The sequence below is a fragment of the Salminus brasiliensis genome, chromosome 1 (genome assembly GCF_030463535.1).
Source record: "Salminus brasiliensis chromosome 1, fSalBra1.hap2, whole genome shotgun sequence".
Taxonomy (NCBI): Eukaryota; Metazoa; Chordata; class Actinopteri; order Characiformes; family Bryconidae; genus Salminus; species Salminus brasiliensis.
The window spans coordinates 88,509,403-88,533,950 of NC_132878.1; the positions used below are offsets into that span (position 1 = coordinate 88,509,403).

At 41.8% G+C, this 24,548-nt stretch overlaps 1 protein-coding gene across 3 annotated transcripts in view; it reads left to right on the forward strand.

Moving 5' to 3' along the window:
* Window positions 1-24,548, forward strand: part of adam22 (ADAM metallopeptidase domain 22) — a 133,146-nt gene that overhangs the window by 54,700 nt on the left and 53,898 nt on the right. For all 3 annotated transcript variants that reach the window (XM_072692275.1, XM_072692277.1, XM_072692276.1), the window contains exons 5-6: window positions 5,501-5,583; window positions 14,628-14,691. In XM_072692275.1, coding sequence (XP_072548376.1) covers window positions 5,501-5,583; window positions 14,628-14,691 — 147 coding nt within the window. The remainder of the gene's footprint in view (window positions 1-5,500; window positions 5,584-14,627; window positions 14,692-24,548) is intronic.

Consider the following 24,548-nt stretch of genomic DNA (forward strand, 5'->3'; position numbering starts at 1 on the left):
GGGTGGATTTACTGGTATGTTTTGGGTCATTGCCATGTTGCATGGTCCACCTCTGCTATAGCTTCAGTTTACACACAGATTTATAGTGGATTGTATGATGAAGAGCTTGCCAGGCCCTGCTGCAACAAAGCAACTCATTTCCATTTGCATGCTTCACAATTGATATGGGGTTTTGTTCTTAAATTCTGTGTTTGGTTTGTCCTTTGTTACTGTGCCTAAATAATTCAACGTTAGATTCATCTGTCCAGAAGTCATTGTTTTTTGTCTAGGTCTTGCCCTTATATATTACAAACATGGTTCTTTATGGAACCAAACATGGTTCGTTTTATTGCATTGCTTGGCAGAACCTTTTGAAGCACCATTATTTTTTAGAGTGTAGTTACTGAGTAATACACCTTAATTTATAATGCGGCTTGGAGTGTTAAGCGGTTAAATTAGACAGGCTCCTCTAAATCCCCTCCCACCATGTTCTAATCATCTCCAGCTGATGTTCTGCACCTGATTGTAATTTTACACATTTTAAGTAGAAATAAACTTTAGGGTGTTTCAGACTTTTTCCTCAGAAGAAAATTACATTTCTATTAATTGCATTTTACAAATGATTAATATATATATATATATATATATATATATATATATATACCAATACTGCTTACATACAGTATCATCAATACTGCAAAATCTGCCACACCAGTATTTCACAGGCTGACTGAACTGAAAACAACTGTTTAACAACTGTAAGAACTTGTAGAAACTGAATGCTACAGTACCTTTTGCATGGATGGAAGTGTATGGGAAGGTTAATCCCAAGGTTGAAATGATTTGACATTTGATTGACGTTAATTCAGTGCATCACTTTTGTAGTATGTATTTTTTCATAGATCTTCTCAATGTTAGCCTCTATAAAGAAAAATGACACTGGTGTGTGTGTGTGTGTGTGTGTGTGTGTGTGTGTGTGTGTGTGTGTGTGTGTGCGCGCGGATGTGTCTGTAATGGCCGCTCCGTATCTTTGCGCTTCCAAGCGATACACTGATGCATGCTGGATCATTAGTCTGGGGAAGGCTGGCCCCAAGCCAAATCTCTGTTCAGGAACGAGAGAATGGAAGAGAGAGAAATGTGAAAATGTGTGTGTGAGTGTATGAGTATGTGTGTTTGTGTGTATTTGAGAGAAAGAGTGAGAGAGTCTGACAGTACTTGAGGTGATAAGGACCCCTGAGGATTGAAAGTCCTGCATTTGGTTTGAAAAAAAAAAAAACAGCAGACAAGAAAAGCCTGAGGAAACAAATGTACAGAACAGAGCCGTGCAATATATCGCTTTTACTATCGGCCTCCTCTGAGAACACTGAAGACTGTATTGTTCAAATGAGCCCTCTAACAAGTCACATGTTATTGTGTGCTGACCAATCACAGATGTTCTTTAGGTGTGTGAATGAATCCTTTACCAATCCACATCCAGTCCTTAAACAGTCCTTAACCAATCCACATCCAGTCCTTAACCAATCCACATCCAGTCCTTAAACAGTCCTTAACCAATCCACATCCAGTCCTTAACCAATCCACATCCAGTCCTTAAACAGTCCTTAACCAATCCACATCCAGTCCTTAACCAATCCACATCCAGTCCTTAACCAATCCACATCCAGTCCTTAACCAATCCACATCCAGTCCTTAAACAGTCCTTAACCAATCCACATCCAGTCCTTAACCAGTCCTTAACCAATCCACATCCAGTCCTTAACCAGTCCTTAACCAATCCACATCCAGTCCTTAACCAATCCACATCCAGTCCTTAACCAGTCCTTAACCAATCCACATCCAACCCTTAATCAGTCCACATCCAACCCTTAACCAGTCCACATCCATCCCTTAACCAGTCCTTAACCAATCAACATCCAACACTTAACCAGTCCTTAACCAATCGACATCCAACTCCTAACCAGTCCTTTACCAATCCACATCCATCCCTTAACCAGTCCTTAACCAATCCACATCCAACCCTTAACCAGTCCACATCCAACCCTTAACCAGTCCTTAACCAATCAACATCCAACACTTAACCATATTATTTAAACCATAAACAGCTCTTACCCAATGTCACGGTTTGGAGCTTGGAGATGGAGGCGGATGTACACGCAGGGTATTTATAAAATACTAAACCAAACAAAGTACACAGGATACAACGAAAACAAACTGGAGGTCCAAACAAACAAACAAACAAACGGAACAAACAGGCCAAGCTAACAAACCATAAACTGATGCAAACACACAAACAGATAACCCAAGCCAGACAAGGGAAGGTTGAAACAAAGGGCTACTTTGTTTGGGACACATGAGGAACACCTGGGACTGACCCTTAACCAACCCTTAACCAACCCTTAACCAACCCTTAACCGACCCTCAAACTATTCAAACCTTAACCAATCATTAAATGCTTTGCTCAACAGTCACACCACCATCTCCAATAGATTTTTAGGTGTAATTATGTCTACATGTTCACTGTGGTTTTACTCTATGGGTGGAGTTAGCTAGCTTGCTAACTGCACCACGGCGAATATTGCAACATTTAGCACAAACCCCCTAAAGCAGCCCTAGTGAACATGTGCAATACTGTGAACTGAGAGAGAGAGAGAGAGAGAGAGAGAGAGACATTAAAGGAAATGGATGTGCCAGGAAAACGTGCTGCTAGATGTCTCTATGATGGAAGAAAAGAGACCCCCGTTGTGGTGGGCGCCAAGCACTTATGCTGAGAAGAATTTTTGCAAATCACACACACACACACACACACACACACACACACACACTAACTCACTCACTACATATATTGATGTTGGTGTGTATAGCCTCAGCATATTGAGCATTTGTATTGAATTGGCTAGTAGTGCCCATTTAAGGAATGAAGATAACTGACAAATATACACACACACATACACACACATACACAGCAGCCAGCCTCCAGTGAGTTATTTCATACTGGGAGAGGGTATGAGGTATGAGGTGACCACTTTCCTCATTGTTTACAACTTTCTCTTTAAAGAGAAATAGACCAGCTTTAAAAAGATTAGCCAGAATTAAAGCTAACAGTCCGTGACCGCTAAGAGTTTATCACATGCCTAGCACAGGAATCAGTCGGCATCACTTTTAGCTGCATTAGTTTGGAGGCTTCATTTCTTTAAAATAAACAAACAAATATGAAGTAAACAAACAATAATGAGCTTTTACCAGCTTTGAGCCTGGCTGCTACCACTGATTTTAGCCAAACCCATAAGCACACACCAGTACCTGTGAGGTTACTGAACCACTCAGTGTGCTGTGAGAGGTAAGTGTGCAGTGACGAAGGCATGCAGTTTGCTGAGGTATACGATACATATTTTTGGGGCCAGGTGCACTTTATGGACAAAGGTATTGGGACACCTACTTATTCATTCATTTAGTTTCTTCTGAAATCAAATATTAAAAAAAGGTTTATCCTGCTTTTATTGGAGTAACTGTCTCTACTGTCCAGGGAAGACGGCTCTCTACTAGATTTTGGAACATTGCTGTGAGGATTTGACATTTGCATTCAGCCCCAACTCCCCAAATCCCAAAAGTATTGGATGGAGCACCCTCTATTATTCCAGAGAGCACAGTTTCACTGCTCCACAGCTCAATGCTGGGGGGCTTTATAGCCCTCTAAACTATACCTGGTATTAGGCACGGTGCCAATAGGTTCATGTTTATCTGATCCAGAAAGTCCTATTCTATTAGCAAAACTTCTCTACAGGGACTAGACCAGCTGTATGTGTGCATTTGCACATCTGTGTCAGCAATAGAGGCAATTTAATATATATTTATTTGCAAAAAATAATCAGTTGGGATAAGAAGACAAAGTAATTTTTAAAAAATGAAAAATGTGCTTTTAAATATTTGCTAATTTAACTTTCAGAGATTTAGCTTTTTTAGGCCACTTCCTGCAGGGCTCTGCTGTGTGTGTGTGTGTGTGTGTGTGTGTGTGTGTCTTAAAAGAGACACTGCTAGGCAATTGGTATGCAGCAACACACTTTTGATGTCAGTATGGGAGCGTGTGTGTGTAGTGATGAACTGTCTGCCATTTGGTTTCTTAGCGATATGGCTAGGTTGGCTGTTTGTGTGCGTGCGTGTGTGTGTGTGTGTGTGTAAGTGTGTGTTTGAGTGTGTTTTAATGAAACCATGAGGCTTGAATTAGGCATGTTTTAATTGGTGAAACAAATGGTTTGCATTGTGAGAGCGTTATATTTTTGGGACTTAATCTTCATCATTACCATCATCATAATTATGACTGCACTTGTATTTTGTATGATGGTTATAATGTCTGTAGCCTTCTCACTTATGTAAAATATTTAGGCCTCATTTTGGCCTCGTTTTTATGTGGTCAATGTGTATTTGGAACCGTGATGTAAGTGGGACATTTTGGAGCCTAAAATGCAGTTGACCACACAAGTCACTGGACTGTGCTGGCCACAGTCCCTGTAGTTACTGAATAACATGCTTTAGGGTGAAATAAGCCTTTCTGTGTTCAGGGGATAAAGAGGCATTTTTATTTTTTTTTATTTATTTATACATTTCTGAATATTTAAATGGTTAAGATGGATAGACATGCTCTAATCCTGAGAGATTCACAGACAAAATGATTCACAGTGGTGGTGAACAGAATCAGATAGGACTGCACAACATATCATTTCAGCATTGTTGTCGCAGTGTGCACATGTGCAATTGTGACATCGCAGGACATGCAGTGTCTTGTGCAATATCAAATAGCAAAAAACCTTTGCTTGATACAAAAGGAAAAGTCACATTGTTCTCATTTCTCATGATAAATCTGCCAGAGGCAGGTTATATCTGTTCAGTATCATTTAATGTACTCCAATCTTGGATACACACTGCATTATTTATATTATGGCATGTTAGATCACTGACTTCAGGAAAAATCTGGTGAAAATTCCTGTTTTTTTATATCTCAGTATATACTGCAGGAAAACCATTATTATTGCAATTGTCAGTTTTTTCCAATATCGTGCAGCTCTAGAATCAGACATCTTCAACCTTTCAGTAAAGCTTTCAGTATTATTAATTGGTTGTGATATGGTGAGAAATGCTCCAGTCAGAACTGTTCAGAAGCCAACGTCTGAAGAGTGTAATGCCTTCAAAAGCAGCAACATCACAGAAAGTTATTACATAGAATTGTTAGGAATACACTGTCAAATGGTTGTCTGCAGTGACTTCCACAGTGTCGCTCTAATTACTTTTACTAAATAATATAATAAATAATTAACAAATAATATAACAAACTGTTGGGTGATAATTCCTAGGTTATGTTTGGGTACATTTATGACATTTTTAACTAGTTTATTTTTTTTTAAATATTGCCATGTTTATTACAAAACTAAATGATCACAGTGCCTCTTTTCCCTTCAGTGGTACTCAGGTTTTGGTATGTAAGCACATTTACTGTGTGACCTAAGTTGTGTGTGTGTTTTTTCCTCAGGGTGGGGAGCACTGTTACTATCATGGAAAAGTGCGGGATATTCCAGAGTCCTTCGTGGCGCTGTCCACTTGCCATGGATTACAGTAAGTTTTGCTATTGAAATATTCTGATGATTTTTATGTACACCATGAGACTCAGGCCGGGTATTGGCTGATTTTTCACAAACAACATTGTACTCTGTCCAGTTTGTATGGGCAACAGCTTGAGCTGGGTTTATATGAAATTTCACATACAACCTCAGGCCACATTTCCTGCTGATTTTCACAAATAATGTTGAAACATTTTTCTGAATAATGTTGGGTCAGTGAGATGCCAGCTAAATTCAGTTTGGACTGATTTTCCACGATGGACGTTGGACTTGGACCGAGTAACTAATTCAGGCCAGTTTTTCATGTACAACAGCTTGGGCCCAGTTTGTAAGATTATTTGCATTCAACCTCAGGTCAGGTTTTCTGATGAATTTTTAACAGCGTTGGACAGATTTTTCATGAAAATCTTTGGACTTGGGACAGTTTCTATGTACAACAGCTTGGGCTGCATTGGATGATCAACATCGGACTTCAGCCAGTTTTTTCATGTACAACATGAGACCAGGTCCAGGCCTATTTTTGTTTTTCATACAGTGTCAGGTCTTCATGTACAATACCGGAATCAGGTTGGGCATAAGTCTCTCTCGCTCTCGCTCTCTCTCTCTCTCTCTCTCTCTCGTTTCTAGTGCACGCACTCCCTGTCGTGCGGCCTCTATCTCTGTGGTGTGCTCGTGCTGTCTCTTTCTCTCAGTGTTCTAGTCTATAGCTGCATTCAGAGTAGTGGGTACTTGGGTTGGGTTTGGACCTTTACCACATCCTCACTCTTTATCATACCAAATCTTACAAAAGACAGAATACACACACACACACACACACACACACACACACACAAAGCGAGTTAGACTCATAAATAAAGGCAGTGTGGAATTCAGCAGTGAAGGACTAAAGCTGCGATTATCCCATTCAACAATTAGAGCTGTATAATTACAGGATGCTTTTATCGGCTCATATCACACTCACTGTGCTCGGTGTGTGTGAGAGTGTGTGAGTGTGTATACATTCTGTTAAAATGTGGCTGAATTTCTATTTGTGTGTGGTGCCACAGAGACACATTGGGGGTTGAGAAAGTGTTCTGTGTGTCATTATGGCACAGTTTCTGTCTTTTCTGCCTTTTCTTTACATCTTTCCCCTTCAAAAGAGTTCAGTTAGATTTGTCTGTACTGTTTGTAGATTTTTACATTTCTCATCATATTCTCAATAATAAACAATAATAAATATTATGTGTGTATGTTTATTCAGACATGTCATCTGAAGGTTAAAAGATAAATATACCAGATGAAGATGAGTCGAACTCGTTGGAGAACCGACAGGGTTCTGCTCAGGCAGGAACTGTTTTCTATTACTTCCGCTTAGTTCAGCAGCGGTTTCTCAGTATGTGTTCTGGCGTGTTCTTCCGTCCTCTTGTACTTGCCCGACATCATCTTTCCATGCCCAAGTTGCATTCTAATACTCATGTAAACACTGACTGAAGAACAGTTAAAGTTCCTAGATGTGTTCTTTCTCCACCCTGAAAACCGAGGATGCATCGGTTGGTGACTTACCCACGAGAACGAAGGGAAATACCCAGCGCTCATTGTGAATTTAGGATTTGAGAAGAACATTCCTAACAAGTTACCTTCCAAGAACGAACTCACAGGAACACGAGGCTGGAGGACACCTACTAAGATGTGCTGTGTACTTGCTATTGCGCAATACAGTAAGCCCACCTGTGTCACTATTATCCAAAGCTAACCAGCTTAGCTAAGGCTACCACAGGAGATTATACGACTCTCACGACAAAACAAAACAAAACAAAAAAATGGTTGTTTGTATTAAATGAACTAAGACCTGACAACTTTAATGCAGAAGCAGGCGCACAGCTCCTTTTTCTTCTTTTTTGGGCTAATGTGGGTAGCAGACCAACGTGAGGTGCATTAATGCCACCTATTGAGTGGCAGTGTATATTTAAAATAAGAGAATTAACACCTTCTGTCGCCGCGTCAGCACTAAATTCACAATGAATGCTGAGTATTCCCGTTTGTTCTCGCCAGCAAGTCACCAACCAATGCATCCTTGGTTTTCAGGGCAGAGAAAGAACACAGCTGAGCATTCTTGAGTATTGATTATGCAACTTTGGAGAATGCAAGCATTATGCAAGCATTGGAGAATGACGTCAGGCAAGAACACGAGAATGCATATTAAGAAATTAAGGCTGCAATGAAAGATGGCGCTAGTTCTCGATTTTGAATAAACAGTGGTACTCAGTAGATGGTGGTAATGCACCTGAAGAAGGTCTGCTAATCACATACCTTCCTGACCAATTTTTTTTACCATAAATCAGACAATAATCCTGGAGGAAAATTGTTTACATATGAATTCCATCTGTGTTTAGAGCAACACTGTCTGTTCAGTCGGCCTGAGAAAACAGCCGGGCTTGTTTTTGGCGATTGCTGGCTCCTATTTGCAGCAAAGCAGCACCTTGTCTGGGTGCAGTTAACAGTTCAGCACCCTGCATGGTTCTTTGCAGCGTTTCACTGCTGCCGGTGTTAATGCAGCTCAGAAGGCCTCTAGTGGTTGCATAATGTGCACAGCATCGGTTCACAGCAATTGATAATTGCTAATATTGTGTGGTATTTCATTTAATGATTTTAAGTGGATGTGTATTTAATTTAGTGTCCAATAATTGAACACTGAAAGAATGGGACATTTCTGGGTTCAATTCAACTGGATTTCTGAATCGATTCTCATTGAACTTCGGTTCAAAAGAACTATTTGTTTCATGAATCGAACCCCTTGCCAACTGTGAACCATGCAGCTGGACCTATCATGCTTTAATGTTGTGTTGCTGCCAGTGGCACTGGCAATACGCACAGGTGAAGGGCAGAATGGACTCCACAAAAGGTTTGATGCAGATCAAGACCAGCGACGATAAAGTCTATATGCAGTACATGCCAATTGACCACCTGTCAATGTGGTCACCTGACCACCAACACATTGTGTAGAACTACACACAAGCGCGTGTGTGTGTGTTTGTGTGAGGAAACAGGTCAGACTCAGAGAAGCTCAGTGGCAGCACTAGGACACCACTTCAGTACTTCAGTACTTCAACAACTGCCGTTCATTTGGACTGAGACTCAGCCGCACATTCTAATGCCGGTATTCAGTACCAAGCAGTCAACAGAGCACAAAACAGGAGACCTGGCAACCCTTGAGTGTGTGTGTGAGTGTGTGTATGTGTGCGCAGATGTGTGTGTGTGTATGTCATAGGTGTGATGCAAATTCTGAATGTGATGAACAGTCCTAGTACAAGAGAAGAAGGAATGCAATGTTTGCTTTTCAGTTTTTTAATTAGCATTGGACACACTCACACACACACTCACACACATTCACACAACAGACACGGCTACCATGGCAGCCCCTCATGCCCTTTGTGCGGACATCACAAACCTGGTCGCTTTCCCAAGCCTCTACTGCCTGAAGAAAACCGAGTTAGAGCCTCAGTAGAGCGCACACACACACACAGCCATGCACACACACACACAGCCTTGCACACACACAGACACGCGCACACACACACAGCTTCACTATTGTGTGCTCCTGTGGGATAGCTCAGTTCCTTTTGTCTGTATTTTTAGTGTGAGAAGGAGTCGGGTCAAATTCATCTCTTTCCTTTCCTCTCTTTCCTTTCCTCTGTCTCTCTCTCTCTCTCTCCTCTTTCTGTCTCTATAGCTCTATCTCGCTCCTATCTTTTCTCTCTGTCTCTCTCTCTCTCATTTTCTCTCTCACTCTGTCGACTCTCTCCTCTTTTTCTCTGTCTCTCCCACTATCTCTCCCTTTTCTCTCTCTCTCTCTCTCTCTCTCTCTCTCTCTCTCTCTCTCTCTCTCTCGCGCAAGATTCAAGATTCAAAGAAGCTTTGTTGGCATGACTGTAATGACAACAATATTGGCAAAGGATTACAAAAATAACAATAATAAATAACAGTACAATACAAGTACAATAATTCTCTCTCTCTCTTGGGTGGTGGGACACTCTCAGTGCTGCAGTGACACTGATGTGATGGTGGTGTGTTAGTAGTGTGTGCAGCGCTGGTATGAGTGGATCAGACACAGCAGTGCTGCTGGAGTGTTTAAACACTGTGTCTGTCCACTCACTGTCCACTCCCTATTAGACACTACTACCTGGTTGCCCCACCTTGTAGATGTAAAGTCAGAGACAGAAGCTCTGATCTGGGTTATCTTCTTGTGTTTCATCCGTAGTCACAGGACGCTGCTGTTGGCTGGATATTTCTGGTTGGTGGACTATTCTCAGTCCAGCAGTGACACTGAGGTGTTCAAACACTCCAGCAGCACTGCTGTGTCTGATCCACTCGTACCAGCACAACACACACTACTAACACACCACCACCATGTCAGTCAGTGTCACTGCAATGCTGAGAAGGACCCACCACCCAAATGGTACCTGCTCTGTGGTGGTGAAACAGGGTGAAGAGAGGGTAACTAAGTATGCAGAGATACAGGTGTGCTACAGCCTGGACTGATAGAACTACACAGTGCTCCTATATGGTAAGAGGAGCTGATATAATGGACAATGAGTGTAGAAACAAGGCGGTGGTCTTAATGTTATTTGGACCTCAGGGAGTGGAAAATAGGAAACTGGTTAGGAAACAGTATTTTTCTTCTGTTGTTTTTCAGGGCCTCAGGGTTGTTGGTCACAGGGTTGTGATAAGAACCCGTAGTGCAACTCAGGCTATGGCCGTATCGGAACTTTACAGTTTTGCAGAATCCCTCCCTTGAGTCAAATCGAGGTTTCAAGGGACTTCCCACAAGTACAAGTGCAAGTCCGGCAGTGCTGACTCGGATCAAAATCGCAACGCAGGGAGTGGCTAGTGCTGAAATGTTCTCATATGCAGGGCCCCTCTGACGGCGGTGGCGTGTGTGTTCACATTAGAAAAAGTAAAACAGTAAAAGTACAAAGACAGGACAAGACTTTTGAAAATTTGGCTTCCGCTTATGTCCCATCTGTGCAGTGAACACACACATACACACCAGTGATACACAAGGAACATAAGGGCCCAACAGTGGCAGCTTGCAGAGCCTGGATATCGAACCCACAATCCTGAATAGTCATCAATAGCCTGGAGCTCTAACCTCTGAGCCACCACTGACCCAACATACATACATTACTTGCCCCCTTCACAATTTCTTCAGTTTTTTGTGTACGTGTCACATTTTGAATGTTTCACATCATCCAACTAATTGAAATATAAGATAAAGACTAAGCATGATTAGATAAAGCACTAGATTAGATCAGATTCTATTAAATACAGAAGTCAGAATGGAGACAACAATAGACACCCCAAAGTGCTCTTGTAAGACGAGCGACCTTGAAGACAGCAAGCGACTCTGCAGTTCGGACAGGGGAAGTTCGTTCCACAGTTATTAGGTTTAGTGGGGCCATAACTTTTGCATGTGGGTAATATAATTGAATGGAATGGTTGTTTAAAAGCTGTGTTGTGTGTTTACCCGTATTGTCATTTTTATATTAAAATTATTATATTATATTATATTATTATACAAAGATTATATGTCCAAATGTTTGTGGACTCCCCTACTAATAAATGCATTCAGCTGCTAAGTTGCACTCGTTGCTGACACAGATATGCAAATAAACCCACACAAAGATTACTTCTGTAGTCTTTGTACAGAAGTAATGCCAAATGAATAGGACTCTCTTGAACAGATGAACATGAACCTATTGACACCATGCCTAATGCAAGGTGTGAGCTTGAGTGGTATAAAGCCCTCCAGCATTGAGCTGTGGAGCAGTGGAACTGTGTTCTCTGCAATGATGGATGGTGATGGTGCTCCATCCAATTCCTTTAAAATGATTTGGGAAGTTAGGGATGAGGTGAGGTGGTGATCGTCCAACATCCTGGATGCAATGATCCAAAATTTAGTTGAAAGTCTTCTTCTTTACTCCAACAAAAGCAGGCTACTCTATTTTTTTATAACCTTGATTTCAGAAGAAAGAAAGAATGAGCAGGTGTCCCAATACTTTTGTCCATATAGTGTAGGAAATGTCGAGTCTGAACAATCAGAACTGAGTGATAGGATAAAATGGAATTGACCAATGCTTATAACGTGAGCACAGCCTTAATAGACGAGCTGCCCACTGCAGTCACACAGAGCCCCCAACAGTGAAGATGATCCTGAATGGAAATCAAAGCTTGTTAAACCACAGTAGACTCGCACTGGACTTCTGCTGACATATCGTACTCTCCACTGAGGTCATTCTCATCCAGTCAATAAACTGAAGAACCAATTTGTGTGTGTTTGTGGTGTGCCAGTCAAAAGTTTGGAGACACGAGATTGAATGTATATTGAATAATAGCTTTACAGTAGGTTTACATTATTTCATGGTACAATATGTGGTGCACTGCGACCCCAAGGTTGTTCGCCAGCATGGAGTGGCGGAAATAGCTGGTAATGAGTTTAGTCTCCAAGCTTTTAGGAAATTGGCTCCTTCTAACGTGAAGGAGAGAGTGTCACAAGAGTGTGTGTGTGTGCGCGCCATTATAGTGGTGTATACGGCACATGATACGCAAGACAGGTTCACCTTGCTCTCTGTTCCTCTAAATCTGTGCTGATGGAGATTGGGTCGACTGATTGACTCCAGGGCGTAATGACATTGTCTGGGTGTGTATGTCTGGACGGGGAGGATGTTTTTTTTTCTGGATGACAAAACGCACCAAAGACACCATAGTGGGCTTAGAGCCCCAAAACTGAAATTTCCTTGCATGTAAAGTATTTTGTAAGTCTCTAAACATACCCTTTACCCCCTCATGCAGATTTCTTCTTCACAGCATCCAGAGAATTCGCCCCTTCCTCTCTAGGGAGGCCAGCCAGGTGCTCGTTCAGTCTCTTGTCACTTCAAGACTTGACTACTGCAACTCTCTTCTGGCTGGTCTTCCTTTGCACACCATCAGACCCCTGCAACTGATCCAGAATGCAGCGGCACGGGTCGTCTTCAACGCTCCTAATTCATCCATGTCACTCCTCTGCTGCGTTCTCCCTTCACTGGCTTCCTGTAGCTGCTGCCCACATCAGATCCAAACCCCTGTTGCTGGCCTACAAAGCCAAGAACGGACCAGCCCCTCCGTACTTGATGGCAATGGCAATCCAGCCCTTCCAGCTTCAAATACGGCTCGGCTCGACCCGCCATCCCTTAAGATCCACGGAAGACCAGCGTCCAGAGTTTTTTCTGTCCTGGCACCAAAGTGGTGAAACGAGCTTCCCCTGGGTGTCCGAACGGCAGAGTCGCTCGCTGTCTTCAAACGCAGACTGAAGACCCACCTCTTCAGAGAGTACTTGGACAAAGAGTAGAGTTTTATGGTCTCCATATTGACTTGTGTTTAGTAGTGTCTAAACTTAGAGGATCTTTGAATTCTAGTCTATTCAAACTAGCTGAGGTTATTTTTGGGTAAATAGCAAAGCACTTTTGTAAGTCGCTCTGGATACGAGCATCTGCTAAATGCCCTAAATATAATGTAAATGTCATACAGTCCAGGCAGGCTATATATAGAGTAACTAAGCTACATCCTCCTCACTTTTCATGTCTTTCAAGGTTCGGAGGTCCCTCCACAGTCCAGACAGCTCACCATGCTTACACGTGTCTTCGTTCTTGACTGATCAAACTTTTTGTTTATCTTTCCTTTTCTCTTTTTCTTCTTCTTGGATTTTGTTTGTCAGATGTTTCTCTTTTATGGCTGTTTCTTGGCCATCTCTCCTTGACAGTGTGTTTAGTGCAACACAGAGCATGTGCCAGATATCTCCTGCCCCTTCCCCACAAGCATGAACATCCCTTGTTATTGATCGGCTGGAATAGTGTTTGATCAATTATTTTTTTTTATATGATGAACAATTCTGGCCCTGGTCTTGTCTCGGTCTCGGACACTCCCTGATCCCACTTCTCCTGTAAATTTGCCATTTTTACAAGGCTTTGTTTCAACAGTGTCGGTATGTAGGACAATAAAGGAAGGATCTGCAGCCGTGTGCTGGCCCAATCGTCATGAGTTTGATCCCTGGTGATGCCACAGCCATCCATGGCTGGAAGTCCTAGAGAGTACAATTGTCCTGACTCTGTGGGTTGGATCCCTCCCTCTCCCCCTATCATTTAGTGTGATGGTAGTCAGGGTGGGTGTCAGTTAGCTGGTGTAACGAGCAGTTAGTGTTCTCCTCCAAGCTTGTTGAGCTGACAACTGATATGTAAGAACAGGATGGTTGGCTTTATGTGGCCCAGAGCTAAAAGATAGCCTTTACCTTCTCAGTGGTGTTAGCATCATGTGACCTACGGCCCTTGTCCTAAGTGGGTTGAGAATTGCACACGACTGAATTGGGAAACAATTTAGGTTCAGAATCGCTCTCAGTGATGGGATAAAGGTCTTTGGCTAAAGCCTGAAAATTTTGCCCTGTTGTAGAGTCTGTGCCCTTAGCACACACACACACACACACACACACACACACACACACACACACTTGTATTAAGCATTAAGTAGTCTGAATGTTACTCTAAATGTTTGCAATGCTAAGTGCATAATACTTTGTCGTAATGCATCTCCACACAAGCACCGTCCTCACTCTGAATGCTATTATCCTGCCATAAGCACTACACACACACACACACACACACACACACACACACTGTGAGGTGTGGAAATGCTGCATTTGGGCCAAAGTGGTGTCCAGCCAAGCACTTTCTCTCAGCTTCTGCAGGAGTGGTAAAAACACACAATTCTGACCTTTGGAGCAGTGCTGACGCTTGGGTTTCTTTGTGAAGTGTGTGTGTGTGTCTGTGTGTACATGTGTGTAAGGGATTCTCAGAAATCCGTATTTATATCATGGCTAGGGGGAATGCTTTCTGTCAGGATGATTGTATGACCTTTTTACCTTCCTGTGAGCTCCAGGCCTAATGATATCTCCATCTCTCTCCCTCTCCCTCCCTCTCTCTCCCTCTCTCCCCCTTTCTCCCTCTCTCTCTATCTCTCTCCCTCTCTCTCTAGTGGGATGTTTTTTGATGGAAATCACACATACATGCTTGAACCAGGAGAACAGGGCAATGATAATGTAAGTACACTGTTGGTCTGCTTACACACACTCGCACACACATTAGAGAGGTGGATCGATACTGGTGTTTCTTGCTACTTCCGATCTGACAGTCGATCCTCACGTGAAAAACATCTATACTGAGTGCTTTCCTTCAGCAGTAGCCTGTAAAATAAAATTACATATGAATGTGAGACAGACAGACAGTCTTTCTATAGGCAAACATGGCTGATTAACAGTGTCTTTAATTATTCGTTGATTTGGCATTTACACTATTGTTATTGTTATGGTCCAATCAGAACAAAGACAACATTACTAAAGTGTGAAAAAGAAAGCCCTGTTTGGTGAGTGGTGGAGTTGATTTCATGTGCTTATTTGCTTAAATTTGCCTCACAAATTTAGTCTATTCATGATACTTCAGTTGGAAAAATGAAATCTGTGTTATATCAGTATGTGTTTCAGACAGGAGTTCAGATCAGTGTTTGGTTGATAAGTTAAACTGACATCCACCCAGCCTGCATGTTGTGTACAGGACAGTTCAGGTGCTGTCGTTAATACTTATCACCAATGAGACACTAATCAGAACTAAATAAATTGTATACCAGGGTGGTAACATCCTGTTTATTGTTCATTATTAGTTAATAACGCATTTACTTAGTTATGTGATTATTTCAATAAAATACACATAAAGGTCACAGTGGATGAATGCCTAGTGAATAAATCCTTTAGAAATGTGTTGCCATTCATGCACCATTGTTAGTAACCAAGACAACCAGATAATATTTAGCATATGTGTGTAATTCATGTAGACACGTAGAACTATGACCACTATGATATTGGTGCATCTGTCTGTTAAACTGCAAGTGGCAATAATCAGGGGTCTGTAGAGGGGTATGTTATAATGAATGTGGTCTTAAAAGGACACTTTTAGGCAAAAAGCAAATAAAAAAAACATGAATAAGTCACATATATATGGATATATATTATCTGTATGGACAAAAGTATTGGGACACTTACACTTACCAAAAGAAGCTTTTATGATGTCCCATGCTGAGTTGCTGAATCGTTTAACTAATGCCAGCAGTGCCTGTACACAACTTTTCCTTAGATGTTTCCTGCCCATGAGCGCTTAAACAAGAGCAATGACCCAGAGCTCTCTAACGGGGGGCTATTCCTGGCCCAGCAGGTCATATCATAGTCCATCACATAATCGATAGCGACATCTGAGCCTTTAGTTCCGTGTCAGCAAGGCTAGTGCTATTAGCCACTAATGGCTGCTAGCGCTAGCAATCTTAATATGATAAGACACAGCACAAAGCTTGGCTACTTTTTGCCCTAATAGAAAAGCAATGTGTTTTTTTCCCAGGTTTTAGGAGTGTTATTCTCACCCGGTGAGGCCTGTGGATGGAGAGATGTTATCTCCCAACAGTCATATAATGATTCATTAAAAGATTGGGAACACTAATCTAATTTAGCCGTTAGCCGGCTGACTAATTAAGGCAGTGAGGAGAGGTGAATTGTACAGCTTTGTGGTGAAATGGAGAGGAGGTTGGGGACCTCAGCGACAAGGATAAGGAGTTACGGTGTCAGACATATCAGTTTACCATGAGCTGCACGTTTTAATAAGCGAGAGACAGAAAGAAACCCCTACTGGGCACATTTTAGGTCTGTTTTATCACATAGGTGAAGTGTGAACTCCATTTAGGTTCATTCAGATCACAGTGGATGTGGACTAGATTAAAAATGATAAATAATAATGACGGCACAGTTGCACTTTTTCGCTTGTGATACTGATAATGAAATCTTGCATATTAGCTAATTTTCAGACTTTAAAAATCAGTGATGGCACAATAATACTTTAAAATCTTGAATACAGGTTAATGCAAAGCTTTAACACATTTGTCAGCTTAACAGCTGTATGTATATACAGGAGCTTTTATGATGCCCCGTGCTGAGTTGCTGAATCGTTTAACTAATGCCACCAATAATATAGCTATATATATATATATATATATATATACTAACAGAACAGTGATGTGTCACACGAGCGCTGCTCTTTCAATAGAAGTCAATGTAAAAAGATTTCATTTCACTTGGAGCACTTCTATTGGTCCATTCATCATGAAGTTTTGAGACAATGTAAAGAACAATTGATTGAGAAAAATTGAGCAAATCTGGAGACATACCCAGAACAATTTCTTTTTGTGGTTAGTCTGATATCCAAGATATTCCCGAAAAATTGTCTTTCAGCTGCTAGTCTGAACAAAGCCTAAAGGTAGGCTATCATGCTCAAACATTCACAGCCCACAGAAAGACACACAGCTAGCAACATCATATTACACAGTGTGAGTGTGAGCTATTTCCGGATAGATTTGTTACAGGATCAGATTGGATTCATTCTTTTTCCGCTCTGAAATCCGATCCAGCATTTTCTGCGAATATCAACCTTTTCCCGATACCCATCAATACCAATATGCCATCTTTATTTAAAATCGTATGTAGTATTTTGATCTCATTGACCTAGTGTTTGTAGAGCAGCTGCTGCACTGTAATGGCATCTGGATTAACATATGTAATGGCACATGCTGATATTAACAGGAGTCATTCTGTCGCAGTGAGCAGATCTGCTGGATTTGTTTGAATAATCGAAACTATCAAATAATTGACAGAATTTTTTTATTCTTTAAAATTGTATTTAACATTTAAAAAAATACATTAAATAAAACACTGTATTTTATATTATATATCTGGAATTTATTGCAGCACCCAAATTAAAACACACAGAACACAAAACTGTTTAACCTCTTAATATTCATTTTAAAAATCCCCTTAAGTTTCATTGAGTTTTAAGTTTCAAATGGAGACATATGTATGTATTGTAGTGTACAAATAATCCACCAATGAGCAAAAAACACGAATCTGCTTTAATGTGTCATTAATTAATTTAATTTATGTAATTAATTATTATTTACTTAATGTATTCTATATTATTGGATGATTAATAATCATTAATATGTAGCCTGGAAAGTACACTAGAAATTCTAGAAGTGGACACCCCTTCTAATGAATGCCTTAAGCTACTTTAATGTGCACCCATTGCTGACAAAGATGTGCAAATGCACACTCAACTTGTCTAGTCACTGTAGAAAAGTATTGCCAATTGGCTCTCTGCAGCAGATAAACATGAACATAGGCATGGGCTAGAGGGGTGGGAAGCCCCCCAGCATTGAGCTGTGGAGCAGTGGAACGGTTTTGAGAAGTTGGTGATGAGGTGGGATGGTGATCGTCCAAAATCCTGTCCTCACTAATGCTCTTGTTGTTAAATGCAATCAAATCTGAGCAGGTGTCCCAATACTTTTGTCCATATAGTGTATCTCCACAGTATCTCCGCCCACCACCCGACATTTTTTAAAAACATGTAGCTTTGTAGTTCCACCTTCCTGAGGTTCAGGTAAAGCCTGTAGTTCATCTGTTCATGCACAGTTTGTGTTAGCTCTTTATCCATGGTCATTTTCTGACCACAGAGCAACTTTTGGTGGGATCAGTATTTTTGATGGTGAACCCACTACTTAGCAGTGACACTGGCCTGCATAAACACCCCACTTATCCCAGCATCACACACAGTGCTGTGCTGAGAATTGTTCACCACCCAGATAGCACTGTATCTGAACAGCTGTCCTGTGAAAACTGACCAGCTGACCAATGGTGATTATGGGAAAGAGGCTGCTGGCAGACTGTGTAGTAACAGATTACAGTCTACAGTCTGTAGATGAACGCCTACATAGTCGATCTATAAGGTAGGTGGAGCTCATAAAAGTGTCCAGAGAGAGGAAACGCTAGGTAGGTGTCTGGACTGTGCGTCCTCAGACTGTTCTCTACATTAAGAGCTTCTGTAAGTAGAAGTGGCCTGTGATGATGTAAGCTCTTGGAGTTTGGATGCTGTACACTACAGGATCTAACAGCCATGCATTATTCATCCCGTCCGGAAAGTGCTCTGACGTGGGTGAGATGGAGCGGAGAAGAGAGTGAGTGATGAATGCAGAAGCCTCTCGATGTCCATTGCATCCTCTACAAGAGGAAAAGATGAGCACTCTTGTGTAACGTCCTGCCATCCCTCATTCCCATATAGACAGTTTGTTGGATTTGAAAAGCAGATAGAATTAGTGCTGGTTAGCATCGGGTACGGTTTCTTTCTTCTTGTGAATTTCAGCATTTAAAGGGAGCAGATGTCCGTCTCCACTTACCCCAGATGTAGTTAATCAGCCAAGACGTGTTTGCCGTCATGCTTCTTCAGTTTAGGGCTGGTGCTGCAAAGCTAATGAAACAAATACTAGAAGTCAGTCGTCACCCCAATCCGTTCCTGCACCCAGGTCTTCACTAAGGCTGCACTAAGGCTAGTCCCCAAATCAGATCAACAAATCTGCATGAAGATGTTGGCGATCATAGACATCTAGTGTTAGCGGTGTTAGCCATGTAGATTCAGAGCTTAACTATAGAAGCAAACTTTGGGGACCAAGCATGTCTAATCAATTACATCTGAGGTAAAATTGTGTATATTAGATTTTTATTTTGACAAATCATTCCTTTAAAACCATTAAGCTCTGTATGCTGACCTACACTTTAGTCATAATCCAAGTTTCTAGACCCTAAAATAGAACCCTGTGGTACTCCACAAAATACGCTAAATGCTTTACAATAATTCCTATTAGTTTCTGCATTTGGATTAATAACTGAATCATGCACATACGGCTCAAATGATCAATTATGAGTTCTGCTCTTGTGGTGATAAAGAATTTGAACTCAAATAAAAGCTTGATTTAAAACACAGAATATCAGTGTTGAAAACATAGTTGGTGACACTATGAGTTATTGTTCATCTTCTAGAAACAAGCTTAAATACTCTCAGTTTTACTTGTTTTACTAGCTGTCTAAGCTAATGTGCTAACTTCCCCTACATGTTAGCTTAAATTGGCTAAATTACAGCAGCAGTGCTCAAACGTATTGCAGTCAGGGACCCCTGCCTATGTCAAACAAAATCCGCAGACCCCCACAGGGTTATTTTAAGACTATAATCAAACGGTTCAAATGTTGCAGGAGCACATTCGGCAAATATGTACCCCTGATGGCAGCATAAGCTTGTGTCCATTAATGGTTAGCTTGGTCTGTAACGCAGTACACATGTGCCATTTTGCGTTTGTGTGGACACTCAGAGAGGCTGGAGATGTGAGTGTTTTTCTGGGGCTTGATGTGTTCTCTGTGGTCTCTGCATTCCTAAAGCTGTCCGGAGAGGATTGTGGGTAGTGTGGTATATGTTTGGGTGTAAAGTCTGGCAGGTTTGAGCTCCTGAAGCTTGTTAGCTGAAGCTCAGTGCACACAGTGACGGGACCGACAGAGGCTGAAAGATCTGACATGCCACGTGTTTGCTTTGCTTGCAGGCCTGCCTGATGTGCAGTGCATTCTGAGATCAGTCTCTCTCTCTCTCTTGCTCTCTCTCTCTCTCTCTCTCTCTCTCTCTCTCTCTCTGTCTTAGTGTCGCTCTGCTTTTAGAAGGCTAAAAAAGAATCGTGTTAGATATATACTCTTAAATCATCGCAGTGTGGCTGTGAATGCGTTTGTTCTCATTTACGTGTGTTTGTTTGTTTTTCTAATTTTGCCTTTTTGGAAGGCTAATTGCCTAATTCCTGTTCATGTGAACTTACCCTATCACTAGTAGTAGTGCACTACAATAGTGAAGACTAGTATATGTGTCCTCCGACACAAACGCCTGTGCTGACAAACATCACACTAGGATTGATGTTGGGAGGTGGTGCCATCAACCCACCTCCGAGAGAGCAAGGCCAATTGTGCTTTCTTGGACTACAGCTGTTGATGGCAAGCAGCATGACCCGAAATTTGAACCAGTGGTCATAGTGGCAAACTTTAGTCTACTGGGCCGCATGGAGCCCACTTCCCACAACGAATAAGGTCATAGGGCGACTTGGCCTAGAGGGGAATAAAGCCCCCAGCATTGAGCTGTGGAGAAGTGGAACTGTGTTCTCTGGAATGATGGTTGGAGCTCCATCAATACTTTTGAGATGAGTTTGGAAATTAAGGATTCAGTGGGACACTTATGTCGCTGGGTGCAATCAAATCCCCACTGCAATGCTCCAAAATCTAGTAGAAAACTGTGGGCAGTAGAGACGGGTACTCCAACAAAAGCAGGACTAACTCTTTTTAATACCCTTGATTTTGGAAAAAACGAACAAACAAATGAGCAGGTGTCCCAATACTTTTGTCCATAAAGTGCAAGAAGAGGTCTATACATCATGGCCATACACCATGGATTTCCCGGTGGTTTTGTTTTGACCAGTTAGTGCTGACCCCATCACTTTGTACATGCTCAGAAGGTAGAGGTGCAGGTACTGGTCTCCACAGTGACCAGGGTGATCCTGTGATCTGATTCGCTCAGACGTGATAATGACCCACAGAGAAACCTCTCTGCTCGACCATATGGTCCACGCATCTGTCATCCGCAGTGCTGCGGCAGAGAGCGGAGAGGTGCGTCCCGCCCTGGCCTCCATACTGTCTCATCACTGTGGTAATGCTGCAGAGAGCTTCAGCCAGCCTGTAGTTCATGAGCAGCCAGTGGAAAATGACACTGCTTTAGAGATCATAAAATAACTTAGCAATTAATGGTGATCAGTGGATAATCATGTGCAGCATTTATGTACAGGTCATACTGGGTCACTGGTTCAGTCTTAGTTTGTCTCTCTTATTGGTGTAGCACTGGTTTAGACTAGTTTGGACTAGACTGTCTATAGTGTGCTCTTTCTCTAGGTGTTCTCTGGTAAACTTTGCTCTTGTTTTTTTAAGCAAGGTTTCCTTAAAAATCAGCTTGTGCAGTCTCTGTCTGATGGTAGATGCAGTACTTTGATATTAACTATGGCAGGAGCTTCCTGTAGGCCCTGTGATGTTTTAGGATTGTTGGAGACTGCTTTACACAGCTTGTGGTCTGTTCTTGGGCTGAACTTGCTAGGATGTCCTGACTTGGCCATGTTGGCAGTTGTTTTACATGTTCTCTACTTGTGAATGATCTAGCGGACAGTGGAACGTCTGATTTCTGATTGTTCTGAGATCATTTTAAATGCCTTCCCAGACTCCACTGCATCTACAACCATTTTTTCTGGAGGCCTTAGAAAGCTCTGGATCTGGCCGTGGCGATACTTCTCAATTTAACAGTCAAGAACAAACCAGACTAAATGTCTGAGGTTTAAATAAGACAGTCTCCTCCGAAATCCTCTCTAACCATGTTTTAATCATCTGCAACTGATGTGCTCAATTTTGTGTGGCATAGATTCCACAAGATGATGGAAACATTCATTTTAGACCCTTCTTGACATGATTGCATCACACAATTTCTATAGATTTAAGGAGCAATGTCATGCTCTATCATCCCCCGTTCTACCACATCCCAAAAATGTCCTACTGGATTCAGATCCAGTGACTGAGAAGGCCACTGAAGTCCACTGATCTCATTTTCATGTTCATGAAACCAGAAGACTTTTGCTTTGCGACATGGAGCATTATCATGCTAAAGTGGCCGTTAGATGGTTTAATGGTGGTGATGAAGGGCTGCACATGGTCAGCATCTATATTTTAAAAGGCTGTGGCTTTCAAGTGATGCTTGATTAGCTTTAACAGGCCCAAAATGTGCCAAGAAAACATTCCCCACACCATTACACCACCTCACCGGTCTGGACTGTTGACAAAAGGCAGGTAACGTCAGTGGATTCTTGCTGTTGGTGCCAAATCCTGACCTTACCATCTGTGTGCCTCTGCAAAAATCCAGGTTCAGCAGACCAGACTACATTTCTCCAGTCTTCAACTGGACAGTTGTGGTTAGCCTGTATCCACTGCAGCCTCAGCTTTTTAGTGCAGCCTCAGCTTTCTGTTTATGGCTGACAGAATTAGAACCTGGCATGGTTTTCTGGCTCCAACAATCATGCCATGCTCAAATCACTGAGGTCACACTTTGTCTCCATTTTGATGGTTGATGTGATAATTATCTCAAGCTGCTGACCTGTATATAGATGATTTTTTGCATTGCACTGCTGTCTCACGATTGGCTGATTACATAATTCCATGAATAATTACGTGTACATGGGAAATATGGCTTATATGTTGAGTATAGGCTTGCAGATATTAGAACACATTAGGAGCTGATATGGAGTCGGGTTCAGGTCTTCGTTTCTCCGGGCTGCTCCTTCTCCTTGTTGTGTCTGGTTCTGTATATGCTTTGTGCCCACTGTTCTATTAAAAGTAAGGAGGGGATGGTGAAGTGGATGGGGAGAGTAAGGAGGAGGGGCTGGGTAATCCTCACTACTGGTAGGGGCAGTAGGAGAATACTATGAACACACACACACAAACACACACACGTACAACATATCCCACATCCTTTAACTCCCAGGTCCAAAAAAAACCCACAGAAGTGTGCCATCCCCCAACCTGCTTTCTATTCATGATCTGGTTCCCCAGAGAGAACAAGCTACGATACACACCCTCGCTCACACCCTGCCCCCTCATCACACACACATACACACAAACCATCCCATTTCTATGCCAAAACATGCGAGAGACCATCTGCCTTCGACCCTAATCCTTCACAGAGTGCCCCCCACTTGAGTGCTTTTGGGCGTGGGGGGAGGGGAGGAACACCTTCTGTGTGTGCATGACTTTTTATGTGCAGGCCAAAAGAATTCTAGCTAGTGGTACTTATTATATTAATATTTTACAGTCAATTAAATACTGAGATTTTTAAGGTTCAGAGTAGTTTTATACTGTAAAACTCCAGATACATTAGAACAGGAATTCCTCATTCAGACACAGCTTGTCTAGTCCCTGTGGAGAAGAATCTCCAACAGAGTAGAGCAGATACGTGAGCTAGAGGTGTATTAAAGCCCCCAGAATCGAGATGTGGAGCAGTGGAACTGTGCTGTCTGTAATGATGGTGATGCTACATCCAATTCTTTTGGGATGAGTTGGGGGTGAGGTGGGGTGGTGATCATCTAACACCCTGACCTCACTAACGCTCTTGTCACTAAATTTTATTGAATAAAATAAAATCCACTTCATTTATTCTTGAGGGTCAATTCACAATGTACACACAAATATCACATAAAGACAAACATTAACGGACATCAGATCCTGAGAGCAATGCTCCAACATCTAGTAGAAAGTCCTCCCTGGACAGTAGACAGTTACTCCAACATAAGCAGGATCAACTCTTTTAATAGACAATGAATTAAAAGGTGTCCCAATACTTTTGTCTAAATAGTGCATGTTGTGTCCAAATAGTGTATGTTGTGAGCTAGTCTTACGAACAAAGTGGTTCCAGGTTTCTCCAGGACGCCTCCAGTCAGCACTGATTTACCAAACCAGGTGTTGGATCTTGGAGATCATTCTAATATTAGTGCTATATATATAAAGATATACAGTGCATCCGGAAAGTATTCGCAGCGCTTCACTTTTTCCACATTTTGTTAGGTTACAGCCTTATTCCAAATTGTATTAAATTAATCTCTTTCCTCAAAATTCTACACAAAATACCCCATTATGACCATGTGAAAAAAGTTTTCTTGAGAGTTCTGAAAATTTATTAAAAATAAAAAACAAAGAAATCATATTTACATAAGTATTCACAGCCTTTGCTTAATACTTTGTAGAACCACCCTTGGCAGCAACTACAGCCTCAAGTCTTTTTGAATATGATGCCACAAGCTTGGCACACCTCTCTTTAGGCAGTTTTGCCCATTCTTCTTTGCAGTACCTCTGAAGCTCCATCAGGTTGGATGGGAGACGTCTGTGCACAGCCATTTTCAGATCTCTCCAGAGATGTTCAA